The following is a 23,358-nucleotide window of genomic DNA, read 5'->3' as shown; positions in this document are numbered from 1 at the left end:
GATAAAGCAATAATTAATAAAAATTATACCTATACTAAATAAATATAATATTATGTTTGTTTTTTCTGAAGACTACTAATTAGGCAAAACAGCAGGTAAAAACTAGTAGGTAGATGATATTGCTTTAAATGCACATGATATATTTTATTATTCTCGTAAAATCTACTAAATAATGCTACGGCTACATTAAGGTTAACGTCAATGCCCAACAACGCCATAATTATCGCGATAATCAACGCGTTAAACTGAGTGGCGGTGACTTGAACGGTTAACGTCTAATGCCTATTGAATTGGGGTTAAAATCGTCTAGCACCAAATGGCATTGTGAATGCCGCTGTACGTTGATCGTGGAGCTACATCTAACGTTTAACGGGAAACGCCGTTAAACTTCGCGTTATTGGTCGTTAATGTGGCCGGGACATTAAGAGAATAAGAAAACCTTAGTAAGTATTTTATTATTTTACGTTATCAGTGAAAAAATTGCAGTAACAGATAAGTTTTATACTTCAAGTGAAGATAAAGTAGATGATGAGATTCTATACACAATACAGTATTTGCCAAGAGCTCATGAAACTTGATAACGCTTCTGTCAATAAAGATACATATAAACAAAATAAAATAAACACAAATCAAAATGAATGAAAATGGTCAGAAACATCGATCAGAAATCGAACAGGAATCGAATGTAGATGTAGACAGGAAAGCGAACGTGTCTCAAGAATCTATAGACCTTGACTACGTACTGATGAACGAGCTAGGTCAGTTTGGCGTGTTCCAGCTGAGGAACTTTATCCTTATTGCTATAGTCCTCATAATCTCTGGAACAGTGAACGAATATATATTCTCAGCAGCAGCCACCCCACACAGGTAAGAAAACTATGTATGAAGTCCGTTTACTAAGTTATGTTAAGGTTTCCGTACCTAAGAAGGAAAAATGGAACCGTTATAGGTCACTTTGTTGTCTGTCTCTCTGTCTGTCTATATAGGGTACTTCTCGCTCACTTAGAATCATGAATATTGGCAGGTAGGTAGGTCTTATAGCACATGTAAAGGAAAAGATCCGAAAAACGTAAAGTGTTTACATCACAAAAAAAATTAAAATGTTTTCACAAGCAAATGATTAAAATTTTCAATTTTGAAAGTAAGGTAAAAGATCTGTGCTCAGTAGTGGGCCAGCGTTGGATTTATGATGATAATGTTACCGGTAGATGTCGCATCCCAGAGTGCAGTGAAGATGGAAAGTTGCATAAATTTGATCCGGAATGGATCAAAAATGCAGTTCCAGAGACCAGATCAGGGTTCGCCAGCTGTGAACGATTCGCGCCTGCTGATCTTGGACTTAATGGCACCTTGGACTACTGCCCTCAGGATCAGTTCGACCTGTCCAGGACGATTCCTTGCGAAGGTTTTGTGTATGCTAAAGATAACACAGTTGTGTATGAAGTTAGTAGATGTATTTTATTTTTTAACCCTCGATACAAAAAGAGGGGTGTTATAAGCTTGACGTGTGTATATGTGTATCTGTGTATCTATCTGTGACATCGTAGCTCCTAAACGAATGAACCGATTTTATTATAATTTAGTTTTTTTTGTTTGAAAGGTGGCTTGATCGAGATTGTTCTTAGCTATAATCGAAGAAAATTGGTTCAGCCGTTTGAAAGTTATCAGCTCTTTTCTAGTTTTCTTATAGAGGTTTGTAACGCGAATTGGGCCGTTCGCGCCGCTACTCTCGCTTTCTGACAGGTTGTCTATGGCTCTCTGCGGTGCTCGGAACATTATTCTTTTGTGCGTGTCTCTTCATTTTATTAATATTACAATATATTGCTACAATTACTTTCCTCGTTTTAATGATAGTGAACCAGTCTTAAAAATACAAGTTAACAATCAACTGACAGGCTTGGCTTATCAGGTTTTTGTGTCGGGGGTTTTTTAAATTTTGAGTTGTTTTATCTTGTTATCTATTAGGTGGCTCTACCTATCGGCTATTTTATTGATTATTATTAATGGATTATTACTAGATGACACTCGTAGCTTTGCCCGCGTGAATTTAGGTTTTTAAAAATCCCGTAGGAACTTTTGATTTTCCAGGATAAAAAGTAGCCTATGTGTAAATACCTGTTAGGAGGTAGGTACCAGAAGTAACGAGTAACGTAACAATACGGTTATAACGAGTAGACAGGTACTAATTGTTATAGTAACGAATACATACGGGTACGCTTTTTTTTTCATTACTTTTACACCTCTACGTGATTGCAGTCAACGGTTAACTTGTATCTGAATTAAATAAAAAAAAACGTATTGTACTAAAAACTATTGCTTAGTTTCTTGCTGATTCTTCTCGGTAGGAAAGTAAAAGAAAGTACTTGTAAAAGTTAATTAAATAAAAATTTTTTGAATTTTGAATTGTTATCTAGTTCGACCTTGGATGCAACGAATGGCTAAGGGCGCTTGCTGGAACGTTGTTTAACATAGGGATGTTCCTGACGCTCCCTCTCACTGGCTATGTCTCGGACCGCTACGGCCGGAAGACAGCCCTGGCCATCAATGTCTTCAACCTGGGCCTGTTCGGTTTGATGAGGGCATTCTCCGTTAACTACACAATGTACCTGACTCTACAGATTGTGCAGGCCACTTTAGGAACTGGACTCTATAGTTCCGGGTATATTATTGGTAATTATTTTTTACAAATACATAAAAAACTAGATCTGCCCGCGATTTCGTCCGCGTGGATTTAGATTTTGTTAATCCCTTGGGAACTATTTAAATTTCCGGGATAAAAAATTGCTTATGTTAAATTTCCGGGACGCAAGCTATGTCTGTAGGTACCCGTAATCGTTTAAACATATAGGCTTTTAAGAATCTCATGGGACCTCTTTAATTTTCCGGGATGAAAAGTAGTATAATGTCCGTCCCCGGTATGTAAGCTAACTTTGTATCTTTCATCAAATTCGGTTAAACTCTTGAGCTGTGTAAAGCTAGCAGATAGACAGATAGACAGACACAAACACACTTTAGCATTTATAATATTATAGTATATATTAATTGCCTCTCTGTCTATCTCTGTGTCTTGTCTGAGACAAGGACAGTCAAATCTGGCCGCAATCATCTTCATTGTTGGGCTTCCGCGCACTCTGCGCATCAATGACGCGCGCCGCTTGTATTTATTAACCCCCGACCCATAAAGAAGGGTGTTATAAGTTTGACGTGTGTATATGTGTATCTGTCTGTGGCATCGTAGCTCCTAAAGTACTAAACGGATTTTAATTTAGTTTTTTTTGTTGTAAAGGTAGCTTGATAGAGAGTGTTCTTAGCTATAATCCAAGAAAATCGGTTCAGCCGTTTGAAAGTTATCAGCTCTTTTCTAATTACTGTAACCTTCACTTGTCGGGGGTGTTATAAATTTTTAATTTAGTCTTGTTTAACCTTTTGTTGTTTCAGCTACTGAGCTCGTTGGGCCGAAGTACCGTGTTATCACAGGTGTGACTTGTACTGCAATGTTTGCGTTAGGAGAGGTGGTACTGGGTGGAATCGCTTGGCTGATATCACCATGGCGCTACATGATCATGGTGATATCAATACCTTGCTTCTTCTTCGTCTCGTACTACTGGTTACTCACAGAAAGCGTCAGATGGCTGCTGTCAAAAAGAAAATACAACGAGGCTAAACAAATATTGCATACAGTTGCGAGAGTCAACAAAACTAACATTAGCGAAAAGTCTTTAGAGGCACTTCTTAATCCTCCACAATCGTCCACTAAAATAGTTAGCGTGAGTTTGATTATCTTCAATATTTTATGTACAACTAGCTGATGCCCGCGACTTTGTCCGCGTGGATTTACATTTTTCAAAATCTCGCGGGAACTCTTTGATTTTTCGGGATAAAAAGTAGCCTGTGTTAATCCAGGGTATAATCTATCTCCATTCCAAATTTCAGCCAAATCCGTCAAGTAGTTTTTGCGTGATTGAGTAACAAACATTCAAACATCCACACTTTCACATTTATAATATTAGTAGGACTAGGATTAGAATTATTAGGTTTCGTTTTAAAGATGTACCTACCAATAAGAAAATAGATTTCTTGACAGACATGACAGACGGACAGACAGACAGACAACAAAGTGATCCTTTAAGGGTTCCGTTTTTCCTTTTGAGTTACGGAACACTTAAAATGGCTTTACATCAATAATTGCTGTATCATAATATGTATGATTTTGAGTCATGTCCTGTACTTAAACAATAGTTCTAATATGAGTTAATTATCAAGTGGAAAATATATATTAATACACTTTTTCTTTGGAAAGTTTTCTTTTGAAACAGAATTTTGAGAACTACTTGGTCAAATGATTCCAAATCTGGTCAATGAAGAAAAAGGGAATATTAGTTATTTAACATGGCTAATATCCTTTATAAAAAAAAAATCTTACAGAGTATTCTACACAAAAAAATTTTTTTCAGGCTGAGGGGCTTGGATTAGTTCGTACTATATTAAACTCTCCAGTTCTATTCAGAAGAGTTTGCACAACACCAATTTGGTGGATCACCATGATCTTCATCTACTACGGGCTGAGCATCAACTCCACCAGTCTCTCGGACACCATGCATTTAAATTATATTTTGACAGCCGTTATCGGAATTCCTGCCTTCTACATATCAGTGTTCGTGTTGGGCAGAATTGGCAGAAAAGCTACTATGAGTTCCGGTTTCTTCATTTGCGCCGTTTTCAATATCAGTTTTGTCTTTATTTCAAGTGGTAAGCATACTTAATCAAGTTATGACAGTAGTTACAATAAGCTGGCAAATAAAACGATGTAATTGCTCGAAATACTGAATGAAAGCTGAAAGTAAGTGTGCCGAAATCACGAACTTTAGACTCAATTTTTTTTATTCAGCTACAAGTTAGCCCTTGACTGCAATCTCACCTAGTGTTAAGTGATAATGCAGTGGACGGGATATGGCAGTTTTTATTATACCTAACTCCTTTGGTCTCTACACGCATCTTACCGGAACGCTAAAATGCTTGGCGGCACGGCTTTGGCAGTCGGCTGATTGATGAACTTTGGACTCATATACAGTTTTAGGCAATTTTTCTTGGATATCATTTCAGCTTTATATTCAGTAGCTAGTTTTAAATGACCCGTACTAAAGAAAATACATTACCCGGGACAAATCGTTTATTTTATACTGTCACTGACAGACTTTGACAGACTGTCAGAACATGAGTTCAAGGCAAGGAGACAAGGCCATATTGAAGAGCAAGTTGTTGATAGATTATCCTGGCCTTGGCCTCTTGATTATGTCTGTGCAAGATGAGAACAATCGGAGACAATAACATGCTTGAGGTACTCCCCAAGGAGTGCTAATTGGCACCCATGTACACGTGAACAGACGTGCTATATAATATATCAACATATTGTGTGATAAAATCTATAGGTCCATCTTTCATGTGTCTACGCTATTTTATTAGTCCTTGTAACTTTGTCTACAATTGCACACATAATACCTTTTGTTTCCTCAATGACTTCATCGAATTATATTATAAATTATGATTTAAGGCCTTTATCATGTTTCTAGAATACCCTATTGCACGTCTTATGATATACCTTCTTGGAAAGTTTTTCATCGCGTCTGTTGGGGCGTCACTGTATCTGTACACTGCGGAACTGTATCCGACGGAGTACCGACATACTCTACTCGGCTTCTCGTCCATGATGGGTCGTATTGGATCTATCTTTGCACCAATGACGCCAGCTCTTGTAAGTATAATTATCATGCTTCTGATTCTAGGATAGGTATTTTTATTATTAACTAGATAGTGCCCGCGACTTCGTCCGCGTGTGCAAATCACATCGCTTACACGTTTCTGCGCCGACATTTCTGCGAGTTATTTATCTTTTAAGCAAACTAAGGAAAAACCGACTATTGGAAAAAATAGTGCCATAGATTCTTTCGTTATCTCTGCTACTTGACAAACGGTCAAACCAACCTTCGAGTTTTTTTACAAGTTCATTCACGCATTTCAGCTATTTACAGGGTTGTTACATTGAGTTTTCAACAAATTCATTGAGCCCATTTGCCACGGATATCAAGCATAAAATAAAATTTATGTTGATATTAAATGTTTTGTAATTCTATTTTTTCAGGCGATCTATTACCACGGCATCCCATCGTTGCTGTTCGGAGGTATGGGCATAATCGCCGGCCTGCTGGTGCTCACGCAGCCGGAGACGCTGGGCTGCAAGATGCCCGACACCCTGGCTGAGGCGGAAGCCATCGGAAAACCAGAGTCCAGAATAATAACAACCAGTCAATCAAGTTGATGATTTCCGTTTAACTTAATGATTTTGTGCCTATACCTTATTATTATTTTTTTAATTTTATTTATTATATTACAAATAATAGAAGAAGAGATAAAGATAATACTTTGATACCTATTTAAAACTTTTTACTCCTACATACTATAACTAAGAAGTTGAAAGTTATTTGACGATCGAAAACTTGTCTCTAAAACCATTTTACTTTTATCGGTTCACTATACGTTAAGATACACAATAACTAGGTAAAGTTTAGAGTTCTGATATTTTACGTAAAATTCCATACTTTATCTTATCAAACCCGGCAATCTCAAGTTTGTCTAGTCAATGCCACATTGACGATGTTCATACTCTAGACGTAACACATACAAAAAATTGTGTATAAACCTGCAAGTTACTGCTGCAGATACACAAAGGTGTACCAATGCAGACAAATAGCGGACGAAAATTTATATCTGTTACATCTGTTATCAGAAAAAATAAGCATAGCTGAAGATAAGTTTTATGCAACTCTTAAAGATTAAGATAACTGATGAAACAGTACTTAATATAAGATTATATTAGATACAAATTCAGTCAGAAATCACAAAATAAGTTTGAAGAAAGCTAAAACTTTCAACTATTCAAAATAAAAATAAAAAACAACAAAATGACTGAAACCCAAAAAAATCCTTTCGTGGAAGCAGGATATGGAAAAGAAGCAAATGAAGATCAAGAAAAGAAAGACAAAGTGACTCAAACACCAATAAATCTAGACAATGTATTGACTAATGAGCTGGGTCAATTTGGCTGGTTCCAGTTAAGAAACATACTTTTCCTCGCTATACTTCTCATAGTTAGTAGTTCAGCGGGTGAATATATATTCTCAGCAGCAGCTACCCCTCACAGGTAAACAGCAAAGTTATAACTATCACAATATTACAATCAATTGCATTTACATTTTAATTTATCAATTGCAAATCTAACAGTTAAAATCTGATAGATGCATTCCGATAAAACTAACAAAACTGACTTAACTGGATAACTCGAAGAAAGAAAATGTAGCACCATAGATAGGAATAACTTTGGATTTGGATACTTTATTCATTATTACAATATTAATAATATCGGTCGAACATAAAACAAAATTTTACAAAATTATAGATGTCGTATCCCAGAATGCGGTGAAGATGGAAAATTTTACGCAATGGAGCCTGAATGGATTAGAAATGCAATTCCAGAGACTAGTTCAGGCTTTGCGAGTTGCGAAAGGTATGCCCCTGTGGGAACTAACGGGAGCTTGGACTACTGCCCTGCCAACCTGTTCGATCAGTCCAACACTGTTGCTTGTGAAGGTTTTGTGTATGCCAGAAATAATACAGTTGTGTATGAAGTTAGTACCAAAGACCAATTTTTTATTAACTGATAGGTAAAAGTTCATGTGTGTTTTGTAAATGTGACAGTAATAAATTAACTATTTATGAAATTGTCACATTTCACACCTAATACCTTTTTAGGTCAACTTTAAGTTTGGCAGTTAAAAAATTTAATATTCAAAAACATTACGTTCATACTACAGTAATTACGAAATATAACGATTTTATTTGAAGTGATATGTTTTTTCATAGTTTGAAATTGGATGTAACGAGTGGTTACGAGCATTTGCAGGGACTTTATACAACACTGGGATGCTGCTCGCGTTACCTATCGCTGGGTATGTCTCAGATCGCTTCGGCCGGAAGACAGTATTGATCATCAGTGTATTCAACCTGAGTCTTTTCGGCTTCATCCGTGCGTTCTCTGTTAGCTACGCCATGTACTTGTCCCTGCAGATTGTGCAGACGACTCTTGGCTCCGGAGTATATAGTGCCGCGTTTGTTATTGGTAATTGATTAACTGAGTATGATTATGTGATTTTTGATGACTTTATTTTTATGTACACCAAGAACCATTCTATTGTTACAGCTTCTGAGCTCGTTGGGCCAAAATATCGTGTTATCACAGGCGTGACTTGCTCAGCAATGTTCGCGCTAGGCGAAGCACTGTTGGGAAGTATCGCGTGGCTCATCTCACCATGGCGATACGTGGTCATGGCAACAGCCGTCCCATGCGTACTATTTGTTTCATACTACTGGCTTATCACAGAAAGCTTAAGATGGCTATTGTCGAAAAAAAAGTACGCAGAGGCTAAAAATGTATTGCATACTATTGCGAGAGTAAATAAAACACAAATAAGTGATAAGTCTATAGAAGCACTGTTTAACCCTCCACAACCCATGATTACAACAACTAGCGTAAGTATAGTTGGTTATCAACAACATTTTATTGCAATAATTTTGAAACTTTAATGTTTTGAATATATACCAGGTTATGCTATTATTATACAGACTTTAGCTGTCATTTTTTTAATATGTTGTATTAATGATTCTGTGATATGAAATGTATTGTTGTTGTAGGCTAAGAAACTTGGATTAGTTCGCACTATAATACACTCTCCAACTTTGCTTAGAAGAGTTTGCACGACACCGTTTTGGTGGATGACAATGACGTTTGTCTACTACGGCCTGTCCATCAATTCTACCACTCTCTCCGACACCATGCATATGAATTATATCTTGACGGCTCTTATCAGCATTCCTGGTTTTTACACAGCTGCTTTCTTCTTGGATAAAATTGGTAGAAAAGCTACTGTGACCTCCGCTTACTTCATCAGCGCTGCTTGCAATATCAGTTTTGTCTTTATACCCAAAGGTAAGGATGTCGACATTCAAATATCGATGAGAACATGCTTAGTCCATAGATCTAGTTAGATACGACACGATAACTGCGGAAAAGTAAACTATAGATATTATATTTTGTATTTGTATTTTTTACTGTTTATATGGGTCCTAACCTGCAATAACGATTTTATTTTTTATTTTATTATTTTACTATTGAAATCGAACGGAATCTTGTTTTGAATTAGCAAATTGTTCCTAACAGTCCGCCTCGCTGCCAGCCGAAACTAGTGGTCAAGGCATCGGGCGCGATTCCCAGAAGATGCAGTTCGAATCTTGCCAGTCCTGCAATTTTTGACTTTCCACTTTTGAATTTTTGACTATCATTGACTTTCCAGAGTTTACCATTCTTTGCCTAATAATATATCTCCTTGGAAAGTTTTGTATCGCGTCGGTAGCGACGTCACTATATCTGTACACATTGGAACTATATCCGACTGAGTACCGACATACTCTACTCGGCTTCTCATCTATGATTGGTCGTATTGGATCTATCTTTGCACCATTAACACCAGCTCTTGTAAGTATAAGCATAAGTGTAAGTTAAAAGCAAAAAATGGCTAACATTACAAAAAAACGATGCTGTAGGAAGGATTTTTGCAAATTAAATACTATAAAAAACCGGTCAAGTGCAAGTCAGACTCGCGCACCGAGGGTTTCGTACTGTAGTCGTATTTTTTCGACAGATAAATCGAAAAACTATTTTTACATATACTTAAATAAATAAAAATGTAATGTAAGTAACTAAAAGTATGATGTAAGATCATCAAATTTCAGTTAAACATATTTTCAGATGACCTATTATCATGGGCTACCGTCGTTGCTGTTCGGAGGTATGGGCGTCGTCGCTGGTCTGCTGGTGCTCACGCAGCCGGAGACCCTGGGCTGTAACATGCCCGACACCCTGGCTGAGGCGGAAGCCATCGGGAAACCAGAATCCCGAACAATGACAACCAGTTTATCTACTTGATATCAGATCTCTTCATTAATTTTATGGCTTTATATTATTTTGAAGGTATATTACTAATAAATAATACTTAATAATACTATAATACTCCTATCTATACTAATACTAATAAATAAAATTGGCGTGTCTGTCTGTAATTTCGAAATAACTACCTCACCTACGCATAGCGGTCTCAGTGAGAAGTAATATGCTGGCTCGCAGATTCGCTCGATGTACTAATCAGGTTATAACGGTTTTAACTCAAAATTTAAAAACCCTTGACACAAAAACCTCTGTAAGAAAACTAGAAAAGAGCCGATAACTTTCAAACGGCTAAACCGATTTTCTTCGATTATAGCTGAGAACACTCTCGATCAAGCCACATTTCAAACAAAAAAACTAAATTAAAATCGGTTCATTCGTTTAGGAGCTACGATGCCACAGACAGATACACAGACCCACAGATCTGTGGGTCAGATATACGAAGAAAGTATTGAATACACTGAGAGTGCAGTACAATAATGCATTCAGAATGCTGTTGGGGCTGTCGAGGGACTGTAGTGCAGGTGAGAATGTTCTCAGAGGCCAGGACTGATATGGCTTTCATGCCATCATCCGTAAAACGATGGCGTCACTCCTACAGCGCCTTCGTAGCGGTCGCAACGGCAATATGGATGCAATTAGGGGTAGGATAGGCTGCCCAATAACTAAACATTGAGTAGCTGTGGCCGCCGGGCGACTAGAGTTGCCGCGGCAGGCTACTTTATTTACTTTGTACTAACATTACTGACATAATTATAAGGAATTATTGTTACTAGCACACTAACATTGTATATGGACTTATTTGTATGAACATACTTATGTGGGACTGAAATAAAATCTTATTTTATTTATTTTAAATTGATATTCAAGGTATATATTATATCAAGTAAAGACTTTGTCGTTGACCTCGAGGATCAAACTCCTTGACCCTGATGCTGTAAGAAATTGCATTCCTAAATCTTGGTAATCCCTCGGGATTTTAAAAGGGTCACCCGTTTGATTGTTCTTTTTACGATGTACAGAAATACCTTGCATCCCGGGGACGGGCTATTACGGATAGGCTATTTTTGGCCTGAAAAATCGAAAGTTCCCATGGGATTTTTAATAACCTAAATCCACACAGGTGAAGCATCATCTTGGCAGAAAAACTACTTTGACTTCCGCTTACTCTATTAGCGCTGCGTGTAATATTAGTTTTGTCTTTATTCCTAAAGGTAAGGCTACGGATTCTTTCGGATCGGATCTTTTTGTGCAAGAAAAAGAAACTTTTTGTCATTATAAAAATATAAATATATCTTTTGCCATGTTAATTATCATAAAGTATTTTTTACGACATCATAAATAACGTACCTAACACATGAAAACTAGATTCATCAGGATCTTTTTAAAGCAACTAAAGGATTCAAAACGGTGATTGAGGAAAATTAAGCTGAAGTATTCTATTAAAATGGTAATCTGTATTAGCATACTATAATTTACAAAATATTACAGAACCAGAACCAACTCGAATGTCAGAGATTTTCCTTATTGAATTTTTTTGGCATTCATTCTCGACCTTTGCAAGCGTAGGTGTAGGTTTGAGTTTTATATTTTTATAGAAATGGTATTATAATGTTTCAAGATTTATCAAGATACTAGCTGATGTCCGCGACTTTGTTCGCGTAGATATAGGTTTTTAAAATTCCCGTGGGAACTCATTGATTTTCCTGGATAAAAGTTTCAGCCAAATTCGTCCAGTAGTTTTTACGTGAAAGAGTAGTAAGAAACATACACACATACGGACATACACACAAACATTCGCCTTTATAATATTAGTGTGAAGTATAATATTAGTAGAAACGACGATATTTTGATCATAGTCACGATGAGTCTACTATGCTTGCTATTTACCTTCTAATTCTTTTTAACCCCCGATCTAAAAAGAGGGTTGTTATAAGTTTGACGTGTGTGTCTGTGTATCTGTTTGTGGCATCGTAGCTCCTAAATTAATGAACTTTAATTTAGTTTTTTTTTTTGAAAAGTGGCTTGATCGAGAGTGTTCTTAGCTATAAACCAAGAAAATCGGTTCAGCCGTTTGAAAGTTATCAGCTCTTTTCTTGTTATTGTAACCTTCACTTGTCAGGGGTGTTATAAATTAATTTACACTTGTCTTATTCAAAGAGTAGGTATGTCCAGTAAATATTCAATTGTTAAAAGCATTTTCATCTTGATAGAGTAGGTAGGTATACCTAGAGGGTAAGTTTGTTTGTTGGAAGTAATCTCTTGAACTAATGACCCGATTTTGAAAGTTCTTTAGTTTTATTTTGCTTTTTTTATTATTTAATTTTCAAAACAAATTAGAGATAAGTACGAAAGTTATAATAAGTTACCCGTGATCTGGCCATCGGTACTTCGCTAGCGTGCTAGACTCTGGCCAACACCCTTCTCATTTTGAGAAGATACCCATGCTCTGTAGGGAGCCGGCGGTGGGTTGATAATCATGATGATGATTAATGCAAACAAACCGCCGGTGAAAACTTATATCTGTTATCAGATAGAATAGGCATACTAAAAGATAAATTTCATGCAACGCTTAAGATTACGATATTAAATACGATTGTATTATAATGCGTATTTGCGAAGACTTCATCAAACAATTTTCATTAAAATTAAAACTTTCCTCAATAAAAAAGATAATAAATTAAACAACATGACTGAAAATCAAAGAAATAGTGACATGGAAATGCAACAGAGAAGAGAAACAAATAAAGATCAAGACGAGAAAGAAATTGTAACTAAAACTATAGATCTAGATTTTATATTGACAAATGAGTTAGGTCAATTTGGCCGGTTCCAGCTAAGGAACATCATTTTGCTTGCGCTACTCGTTGTAGTGTTCGGAACACTCGGCGAGTTCATATTCTCAGCAGCAGCTACATCGCACAGGTAATAGCAAAATGTAATATTTTTGGCAGTTTTTAGCAAAGTATACATTTATTTATTTAAATACTTTACTACTTAAAACTATGACATACAGTAAAGTACAGGAAAGATTTGTAAACAAAGGTGACCTTATCACTATAGGTAGTGATCTCTAAGGCAACCCACACGTCTTATGAACTTATGGATCTGTAAGACGGAGAGTCGCAATGCAGTAGGTAGGTATACATAAACATACACTCTAAATATGTATATTAAGTCAATAATTAATAACTTATACATATACATATGAACTAATCATGCATATACATATGATAAAATATATGATTATAGCTAAGAATACTCTCGATCAAGCTACGTTTCAAATAAAAATAAAAACTAAATTAAAATCGGTTCATTAGTTTAGGAGCTACGATGCCACAGACAGAATACACAGATACATAGATACACAGATACACACTTATAACACCCCTCTTTTTGGGTCGGGGGTTAATGACAGATAATCTAAATTTACAATGACAGATAGTGTTTCTTGAAACGATTAATTTTGAAGATTGCTAGCGATTAGGAGCGTTTTTTTTCGACTGGGAGTGCGTTCCACAGCATTTTTTTTAACAAATCTAAATAATAATAATTCGTTGATCGTTATGAAAATGAAAAAAAAATTAAAAATATCTTTATTTTACACTTAACATTGCCTTAAAAATAAACAACGATAACAACTGCGTTAGTTAGGTACAAACTGTGTTGCAGTGTTATATTAACATAATCCTCGATTTTGTGGCTTGGAACAAATTTGCATTTAGAAAACAGATTTATTTAGATTGTAAATGGAATTAAGTACCTAGTAACAATAAAAAACTTTTTATTAATAGATGTCGTATCCCAGAATGCAGTGAGAGTGAACAGTTGCATGAATTTAACCCTCAATGGATTAAAAATGCAATTCCAGAGACTAGTTCCGGCTTTGCGAGTTGCGAAAGGTATGCCCCTGTGGGAACTAACGGGAGCTTGGACTACTGCCCTGCTAACCTGTTCAATCAGTCCAACACTGTAGCTTGTGAAGGTTTCGTGTATGCCAATAATAACACAGTTGTATATGAAGTAAGTACTATTTTGCGTACTTACTCTTTTTTTGCTAACTTAGGTTTTTAGTTAGATATCTTCTAACTAAAATTAGCTACCCTATAAATGAAATATAATCTGTGTCTGTAAACCAAAGAATTTTTGCTTTGTACGCAATGGAACCTGCATAATTCGGCCTACTTTTTTTCTAGTTTGACCTTGGATGTAACGAGTGGTTGCGAGCCTTAGCGGGAACTTTGTTTAACGTAGGAATGTTGCTAGCATTACCGATCACTGGATATGTCTCAGATCGCTTCGGCCGGAAGACAGCTTTGGTGATCAGTGTCTTCAATCTGGGTTTGTTAGGTTTCATTCGTGCGTTCTCTATTAACTACACCATGTATCTGATACTGCAAATTGTACAGACGACTTTTGGGTCTGGAGTATTTAGTTCCGCGTTTATTCTTGGTAAGTCATTCACAAAGTTTGATTAAGTATATTAATTTTGGTTACTTTAGTTTAATATACTCATTTATCATTCATTGTTTCAGGTTCTGAACTCGTTGGGCCGAAGTATCGTGTTATCACAGGTGCAACTCTATCTTCAATGTTTTCATTAGGAGAGGGAGTATTGGCAGGTGTAGCTTGGCTCATCTCACCGTGGCGATACGTGATCATGGTCACAACCATCCCATGCTTCTTATTCGTGTCATATTACTGGTTTATCACAGAAAGCGTAAGATGGCTACTATCAAAAGCAAAAAACGCGGAGGCTAAACACATATTGCATACTATTGAGAGAGTAAACAAAACACAAATCAGTGATAAGTCTCTAGAAGCACTCTTTAACCCTCCACAACCCATGATTACAACAACTACTGTAAGTTTAGCTATCTAAAATTTTCTATCCAAATTGTTTTGTATGTTTCGTGGTTTCATTTTTCTTTAGTAGCTACCAGTATTTATCGAAACGTACGGCAAGGTCAGGGCAGTTCCAGCCTAAGCATGTAGTGTTATATTTACACGAATTTACAATTTACATTCACCAATATATTTCTTCGATCATTTTTAAACTGTTTCTGATACAAAATTTAATTTTTAGGCTGAAAATCTGGGATTAGTTCGCACTGTAATACGCTCTCCCATTCTGCTTAGAAGAGTTTGCACGACACCATTATGGTGGATGGCAATGACATTCGTCTTCTACGGTCTGTCCATCAACTCCACCTCTCTCTCCGACACCATGCATTTGAATTATATGTTGACATCTTTTGTCAGTATTCCTGGTTTTTACACATCTGTATTCGTCTCAAATACTATTGGCAGAAAACCTACTGTGGCATTCGGTTTCTTTATAAGCGCTGCTTGCAACATCAGTTTTGTATTTATACCCAGAGGTAAGGAAATCAATAAATCTTTTTTCAGTTACCATACAATGTTTGAAAGAAAAATACAACATGATTAGGTCAATTGTCTTTTATAAATTACCATACAGTCACAATAATGTTTTTCGATAATTTTATTGACCCACAAATAGGCAAAAATAAGATAAGATAAAGATAAATTTATTTGGCTCAGCAATAAATGTAACATACAGATATAACAAAACTTTACTTAATTAGATATAAAAACAAACATTAGTTATAATAATAATACAAGCATACAAAATAGATCTAACTAAAGCATTAGACGTGGGAGCTCTTTTTACGAAAATCGATTGGACAAGCAGAGTGCTAAAATAGAGTTCCCAATTATTATTAATGCAATACCAAAATTTTGTTACAAAACACAATTGTTACCTAATTTTCTAAGTGTCTTATGTAAACCTCTTTTTTCCCCTTATTCTAGTTTTTTGTTGATTTTATAAAAGGTCAATTTTGCTCCATTTGTTCATTAAATTGTTGGTTAACCAAATCGCAACGATTATTATTGTAGTAACGCTATCGTTCATGAAAGTGTTTCCATCTTGATGTACAATGCCTTTACCAACATTTCAGACTTTACCATCCTACGCCTTGTAGTATATCTTCTCGGAAAGTTTTTCATCGCTGCCGTTGTAAATACGCTATATATCTACACATCGGAACTATATCCAACAGAGTATCGACACACTTTGCTTGGCTTCTCTTCCATGATTGGTCGTATTGGATCTATCTTTGCACCACTCACTCCAGCACTTGTAAGTATATGGAAAAAATAGTTACCATAAGAAGTGCTGCCTTGGGTTATTTTATATTCCTGATGACATGAAGCTTATATTATAACGCATTCAGCATGAATTTGATTGGTGTTTAGATTACATACAGTTGGCATTCTTGGCAACGATCTTCGATTCTTGGAAAGAGAGATTTTTTTGCTAGGTAATTAGTTTATATTAGTATGTAGTCAAAGTCTTCGTGAAATAGTCTTAAATCTAAATGATGGAGAAAGTCTCATCCTGATAATATATTCGAGCAAGAAAATTAAAAGTCTTAAGTGAATACACAGACTAACGCAGATAACGAATGTTTGTTGTGTAGATATACTTATATATTTACATATTACAATCAAGTACTAAAATTTTTGTAATAATAAAAGCGTTTGTAATATAAAAGTAATACAAAGAAATATAACATTAGGATTTATTTATAATATGTTGGATTCTGTTAACACATATTATTTTTATATATTATACTTTCAGACAATTTACTATCACGGCCTTCCATCGTTGCTGTTCGGAGGTATGGGCGTCGTCGCTGGTCTGCTGGCGCTCACGCAGCCGGAGACCCTGGGCTGCAACATGCCCGACACCCTGGCTGAGGCGGAAGCCCTCGGGAAACCAGAATCTAGAATAATAACCACTAGTTTATCTCGTTGACATCAGATCTATTGACATCATGAAGTTTATGACTTAACGCTATGTTTTGCTGGTTGTAAATTATACCAACATTATTCCAGCGAATAAACAATTATTGTTTATTAATCATTCAGTGAAATATAATTATAATTTATAAATTTAATAAATAATTGATATTTATTCAGACGACAAGATCCATCTAACAATAAAAACTTAATGACTATGTTAGTACTTAAACACTATAGTTAGTAACAATACCTAATTACTATGTTAATACCTAGAAGGGATTTAGTCCTCTGCAAGAGTTTCCCCATCAGAGGACCATTCATCTTATCATAAATCATGCGCAGGATGCTTTTGCTGCTTCCACGGACTCTAGACAATTATAGTGAGGCAGTTTTCTTGCGCCAGACGGCATCAAAGCCATCTATCTGTCCGCGCCTTGGTAAACGTAGCCGATGCACTGCAGAACCGAGGTTGCCACAATAGAATCCTGAATGCATTATTGTATTGGACGAGCATTTTAAGCCTTTTGCGAGTACTGAATCCACAAGCTTGCTGAGTATAAGTACAGTATGCTTTGAACAGTGTGATTTTCACAGCATTTCTGTACATCGGGCAAACCTGCGGGCCACAATATTCGCTCGGACTGACAATGCACTGCGTTGCTTTCTATATCATCATCATCTCTAAGGTCCTCGGTTAACAAGTTTCCAAGGTATTTGAATTTGTGAACTCTATTGAGGGCTACTCCATTCAAATCAAATCAAAAATCAAATCAAATCAAATCAAATTAGTACATTGAGTTTCAAAGGTGGAATATAAGTTGAACACTTGGTGTTCAACTTAAAGATCATGACTTCCGTCTTCTTGACATTATATTTCAAGCCATGCATTGCAGAATATGACTCGCATACTGCAAGTATCTTGCGTAGTGTACTGATTGAAGGAGCCAGCAGCACCATGTCATCGGCATAGCTGAGGTTGTTGACGCAGACACCATCTGAGAACAGCCTACTGGCATACTGCTGAGTCCCTCAATCAACTCGTTCACGTACAGGCTGAAAAGCAATGATGAGCTCAATCCACCCTATCTAATGCCACATTCCAGCCTGTACGCGTCCGAGAACTCATTAACCCATGTGATGCGATTCTCCTGACCTAGGTACCACTATTTAAAAAGACGATCAACTTCCGGTGGTAAACCTGTCTTTTTTGATTATCATATGGCACCAAATCAAGAGTCCATGACAGGTGCAGAAAACAAGCACATACGGGAGTACGTCTGTCAATGTATAACTAAACAGTATCTATGCTTCAAACTCAGGATTGCAGTCTCTGTTGACAGTTCGGACCGAAATCCGAATTGAATGTCATGCAGCTTAACGTGTTTCTTCAAATTCTGGCTAAGCACACTGTCAAGCACTTTTGGTATGCTATGGTAATAGCTAGTGAAATCGGTCGGTAATTACACTTGTTAGACACATCCCCCGTCCTACTCTTTACAATAGGTACCACCACAGTATTCATTAGGTCCGGAGGCAGGTACGAGTGGCTTAGACACAGATTGAATAACAATGCCAAAACATGAGGCAGATGACATTCCACGTGCTTAGATGTTCGATACTGAAGCCATCGTGGCTAGGAACAATACCACGCTTTCGCTCGTATAATACCTTTTGCCAGAATTATAATACAGATATTTTAGTTCCACTAGGCTCAGTACCGAAACGGAACCGCTGCGGCCCAAGAGGCGACTTAACAGCAAAGGGATTAGCAAATAAATTGGCAAACTCTTGTGGGCTTTAAACCCTCTTAAAATTGAGTATTAATTGTATTTTGTACAGCGTAATGAATATCTACTAATTTTATATTGAATGATTTTGCAATTTTGGAAATAAGTACGTTATAACAATTTTTTCGATATTAAGTATCTTATACAGCTTATACATAATATAATGTGAACATCAGCTACAATATAGGTATAATATTGCAGAGAAACAGCGAACGAAAACTTTAATCTATTATCAGAAAAAATAAGCTTACAGATAAGTTTTATGCAACGCATGAGGTTACGATAACTAAGGTGTTAATAAGATTGTATCACAATACTATGAGCGTTCGTCAAGAGTCCATGAAACAATTATTTGTATTAAAACTAAAGCTTTACTCAACAAAGAAGAAAAGTGTAAAGAGCACGATTGGAAATAAAAAAAAAACATTACAATGGAAACACAACAGGGAAAAGAAACGAATAAAGATGAAGAGGAGAAAGAAAGCGTTACTCAAAAACCTATAGATCTAGATATCATATTGACAAATGAGTTAGGTCAATTTGGCCGGTTCCAACTAAGAAATGTCTCCTTTCTTTCTCTGTTTCTCATAGTCGGTGGAACAATGGGCGAGTTTATATTCTCAGCAGCAGCTACACCACACAGGTAATTACAAAATGTACCTAATATTTTCGCTTTTTTTAGCAAAGTATACATCTATTTTTAACAACCCTAAATAATAATAAGTTAATGACTATATTCAACATAATAATATTATATATATCCTCAACTTCATAAACCTTAGAACTTAATTAATAATTTTAAAAATAAACCCTCATAACATTACATTACTAAAACTCAATTAAAAAGCGACTTTATTTAGATTGTTAATAGAATTAATTAACTAGTTACGATAACATTTTATTTAAATTATAGATGTCATATCCCAGAATGCAGTGAGAGTGAAAAGATGGATGAATTTAACCCTGAATGGATAAAAAATGCAATTCCAGGGACAAGTTCAGGTTTGGCAAGTTGCGAAAGGTATGCTTCTGTGGGAACTAACGGGAGCTTGGACTACTGCCCTGCCAACCTGTTCGATCAGTCCAACACTGTAGCTTGTGAAGGTTTCGTGTATGCCAATAATAACACAGTTGTGTTTGAAGTAAATATTGTTTTACGTACTCCTTCTTTATTAACTTAAGCTATTGATAAATATACAGTAAAAAAGCCCGCCAAATGCGAGTCAGACTGGCGCACCGAGGGTTTCATACTCGAGTATTTTTTCCGACATTTTGCACGAATCAAAAACTGTTATGCATAAAAATAAATGAAAATCTGTACTAGAATGTACAGGCAAAGCCTTTTAATATAATATCCCCACTTGGTATAGTTATCTTACTTTGAAAATTGAAAATACTAATTATGTGTTAATATGAGAACACATTTTGAAAATAAAACAGGCATTATCAAATTCAAAATTGCAGAAACAATTAAGAAAACAAAAAAAACTGTTGTTCTATCAATGTAAACCAAACAAGTTTTAATTATTTTACATATATGCATTGGAAATCTGTGTAATGTGGTCTTATTTTTTACTCTAGTTTGATCTAGAATGTAACGAGTGGTTGCGAGCCTTTGCGGGAACTTCGTATAACATAGGGATGCTGCTAGCATTACCGATCACTGGATATGTCTCAGATCGCTTCGGCCGGAAGACAGCTTTGCTCATTAGTATCTTCAGTCTGAGTTTGTTCGGTTTCATTCGTGCGTTCTCCATTAACTACACCATGTATCTGATACTGCAGATTGTACAGATGGCTTTTGGATACGGAGCATTTACTTCTGCGTTTATTATCAGTAAGTAATGCAGTAATTTTGATTATATTTTTGATTACCTTAGATAAATATTCACATATTAAATTAATTGTTTCAGCTACTGAGCTGGTTGGGCCGAAGTATCGTGTTATTACAGGTGTGACTACAACTGCAATGTATGCGTTAGGAGAAGCAATATTGGGAAGTGTCGCTTGGTTGATCTCGCCGTGGCGATACGTTATCATGGTCACAACTATCCCATGCTTTTTCTTCGTGTCGTACTACTGGCTTATCACAGAAAGCGTAAGATGGCTACTTTCCAAAAAAAATTACACAGAGGCTAAAAATATATTGCATACTATTGCAAGAGTAAACAAAACCGAAATCAGTGAAAAGTCTCTTGAATTACTCTTTAACCCTCCACAACCCAAGACTTCATCATCTAATGTAAGTTAAGCTATCTACAACATTTGACTCAAATCACATAGTAAGTTTAATTAGCTATTCTTTGAGTGAAAGTTCATGCAATTTACCAATGCTTTTTGAATCATTTTCATTTTAGTAAAATATTTCTTTGTCATATAAATTATTTTTAATTTTTAGACTGAGACTCTGGGATTAGTTCGAACTATAATACATTCTCCAATTCTGCGTAGAAGAGTTTGCACGACGCCAATATGTTGGATATCAATGACGTTTGTCTACTATGGCCTGACTATCAACTCTACTAGTCTCTCTGACAACATGCATTTGAATTATATCTTAACGACTCTTATCAGCATTCCTGGTTTTTACACATCTGCATTCCTCTCAAATACAATTGGCAGAAAACTTACTGTGACGTTTGGTTTTTTCATAAGCGCTGCTTGCAATATCAGTTTTGTCTTTATACCCAGAGGTAAGGATATCAATAATCTATTTTATTAATATTTATTTATACAATTTCAGAAATATTGTAATATAATATAAAACGCTTAGAGAAATTTGAGCTTTATACTTTGGTTGAGCGTAGCGAAAAATTCGTAAGTCTATGCTTTGGTTGGTGGTTTTACTAAACGAAGGTTGTTGTTGCCTTGTACAGTGTGCTAGTACTATAATGCAGTGCAGTCATCTGGGCCCCACATAAAACTAAAAATCTTGTCTTATGTTGGAGCGAGTACAGAACAAATTTCTTAGGTACTTGTATATGAGGCCGTATGGGGTGTATCCATATTATCCAGTGACTTTCTTTTACGCTATACTGTGACAAGAATGCTCTTTGGTAATTTAAATGACTCTTAATTATCATCTTATACACTTTAAATCTTACTTAAGCATTCGACATGGTTCTTTTATGTCATGTCTTCAAATAGAGTAAATTCCAATTAATCTAATTTGTTATAAAAACAAATATAACGTAATTTTGCGAGGTTTTTTGTGTGCTTTTCCCTCGTTCTTAGCATTCATTATTTAATTTGAAAGGGAATTTTAATTCAATATTTCGTTTATTAAATTGTTGGTTAACTGAAGCGTTACTACTATTGTAGAAAGATATTGTTCATGGAAGTATTTTCATTCTGATTACAATGCCTTTATGAACATTCCAGACTTGGCCATCCCACGCCTTGTAGTATATCTTCTTGGTAAGTTTTTCATCGCATCCGTTGGATCTACGCTATATATCTACACATCGGAACTATACCCAACAGAGTACCGACATACTCTGCTTGGCTTCTCTTCCATGATTGGTCGTATTGGATCTATCTGTGCACCACTTACTCCAGCACTTGTAAGTATACAACAAAAATGGTTATATTCTTAAGAAGTATTGCCGCGGTTTATACTTATCCACTTCTAATGACAGAGAGCCTGTCTTACGTTTTCAGCAAAAATATTGACAGCTTGGTTAGATTAGGTAAATCCATGTATCATTATTTACTATTTTATTCATTGAATTTTTTTTCATTTGTTTTTTTTTAATGTTGTTGTTGTTGTTGTTGTTTAATGAACTGTAAAATAGCCTAACATTATTGTACAAATCACGTTCGCATTATTTTATTTAACTAGCTATACATTATCTAATTGCCAATTAGCGAAAATGGCTTATATTACAATTATTTTTTTGTAATATAAGCCATTTCCGTCCTAAAGAATGTTTTAGGACGGATTTTTGTAATTTAAATACCATTAAAAAATTAATGTAACTCTCAGCAACCATCCAGAAAAACATTATTATGATTTATTTAGTAACAAGTTTAGGCTTTTGTTTATAATATTATACGTAAACTTTTTCGTGAAATGTGTTTAAAGATGGTGAAAACCTCATTGTAATCTACTAAAAACTTTGTTTTTAGAGGATACACAGACGATCACCTAATTTGTAAATGTTTTATATGGTTAGAGATAAATTCAATATATACATTTTGCGTAATTAAATAGGTCACAAAGACTTTTGTAATATAGATGTATTAGAAGGTACATGATATATAATATAATATATAATACATAAATGATATATAACACATTTGGTAGAAACTTTCAGATGACCTACTATCACGGCCTTCCGTCGTTGCTGTTCGGAGGTATGGGCGTGATCGCCGGTCTGCTGGTGCTCACGCAGCCGGAGACCCTGGGCTGCAACATGCCCGATACTTTAGCTGAGGCAGAAGTCATCGGGAAACTAGAATCCAAAATAAAAACAACTTGTATATCTACTTGATAACAGATATCTATTTTAAGTTTGTGACTAAAAAAAATCGTTATGTTTTACTGTCTGTAATATTTTATAAATATTATTTTTTATAAGTGTTTATCAAAACAAATGTAATTAAAATAATTTTGGGTATCCGTTTTATAAAATTTTTCCTTTTATTGTAATCCTTGAAATTATATGTAGCTCTAACTCTCAAATTAAG

The 23,358-nt window shown here is 35.6% G+C and overlaps 4 protein-coding genes and 1 long non-coding RNA gene across 5 annotated transcripts; 4 read left to right on the top strand and 1 right to left on the bottom strand.

Moving 5' to 3' along the window:
- Positions 1-619: 619 nt before the first annotated feature.
- On the top strand, positions 620-6,336 carry LOC123870269 (organic cation transporter protein-like). The gene is made up of 7 exons (XM_045913499.1): positions 620-867; positions 1,209-1,443; positions 2,415-2,670; positions 3,439-3,767; positions 4,455-4,749; positions 5,571-5,752; positions 6,140-6,336. The coding sequence occupies exons 1-7, from the start codon at positions 635-637 to the stop codon at positions 6,314-6,316; spliced, it is 1,707 nt and encodes a 568-aa protein (XP_045769455.1). The 5' UTR covers positions 620-634; the 3' UTR covers positions 6,317-6,336.
- A 616-nt stretch (positions 6,337-6,952) lies between these two features.
- On the top strand, positions 6,953-10,041 carry LOC123870277 (organic cation transporter protein-like). The gene is made up of 7 exons (XM_045913506.1): positions 6,953-7,198; positions 7,454-7,682; positions 7,918-8,173; positions 8,255-8,583; positions 8,746-9,040; positions 9,405-9,586; positions 9,860-10,041. Exons 1-7 carry the CDS (start codon positions 6,960-6,962, stop codon positions 10,034-10,036), a joined length of 1,707 nt encoding a protein of 568 aa, XP_045769462.1. The 5' UTR covers positions 6,953-6,959; the 3' UTR covers positions 10,037-10,041.
- LOC123870281 lies at positions 9,301-18,056 on the bottom strand. Its single transcript, XR_006797045.1, has 3 exons — positions 18,047-18,056; positions 11,929-11,932; positions 9,301-9,364 (listed from the first exon to the last, which is right to left on the bottom strand). It is a non-coding gene; the product is annotated as an uncharacterized LOC123870281 (long non-coding RNA).
- LOC123870271 (organic cation transporter protein-like) lies at positions 12,680-16,936 on the top strand. The gene is made up of 7 exons (XM_045913501.1): positions 12,680-12,979; positions 13,849-14,077; positions 14,251-14,506; positions 14,590-14,918; positions 15,141-15,435; positions 16,036-16,217; positions 16,719-16,936. The coding sequence occupies exons 1-7, from the start codon at positions 12,744-12,746 to the stop codon at positions 16,893-16,895; spliced, it is 1,704 nt and encodes a 567-aa protein (XP_045769457.1). The 5' UTR covers positions 12,680-12,743; the 3' UTR covers positions 16,896-16,936.
- A 1,044-nt stretch (positions 18,057-19,100) lies between the features above and the next one.
- On the top strand, positions 19,101-23,201 carry LOC123870462 (solute carrier family 22 member 7-like). The gene is made up of 7 exons (XM_045913787.1): positions 19,101-19,312; positions 19,583-19,811; positions 20,251-20,506; positions 20,583-20,911; positions 21,068-21,362; positions 22,051-22,232; positions 22,986-23,201. The coding sequence occupies exons 1-7, from the start codon at positions 19,101-19,103 to the stop codon at positions 23,160-23,162; spliced, it is 1,680 nt and encodes a 559-aa protein (XP_045769743.1). The 3' UTR covers positions 23,163-23,201.
- Positions 23,202-23,358: the final 157 nt, after the last annotated feature.

The sequence above is a fragment of the Maniola jurtina genome, chromosome 12 (assembly GCF_905333055.1).
Source record: "Maniola jurtina chromosome 12, ilManJurt1.1, whole genome shotgun sequence".
Taxonomy (NCBI): Eukaryota; Metazoa; Arthropoda; class Insecta; order Lepidoptera; family Nymphalidae; genus Maniola; species Maniola jurtina.
Note: the sequence above shows the minus strand (reverse complement) of the source record. Positions and strands in the feature narration are given on the sequence as shown.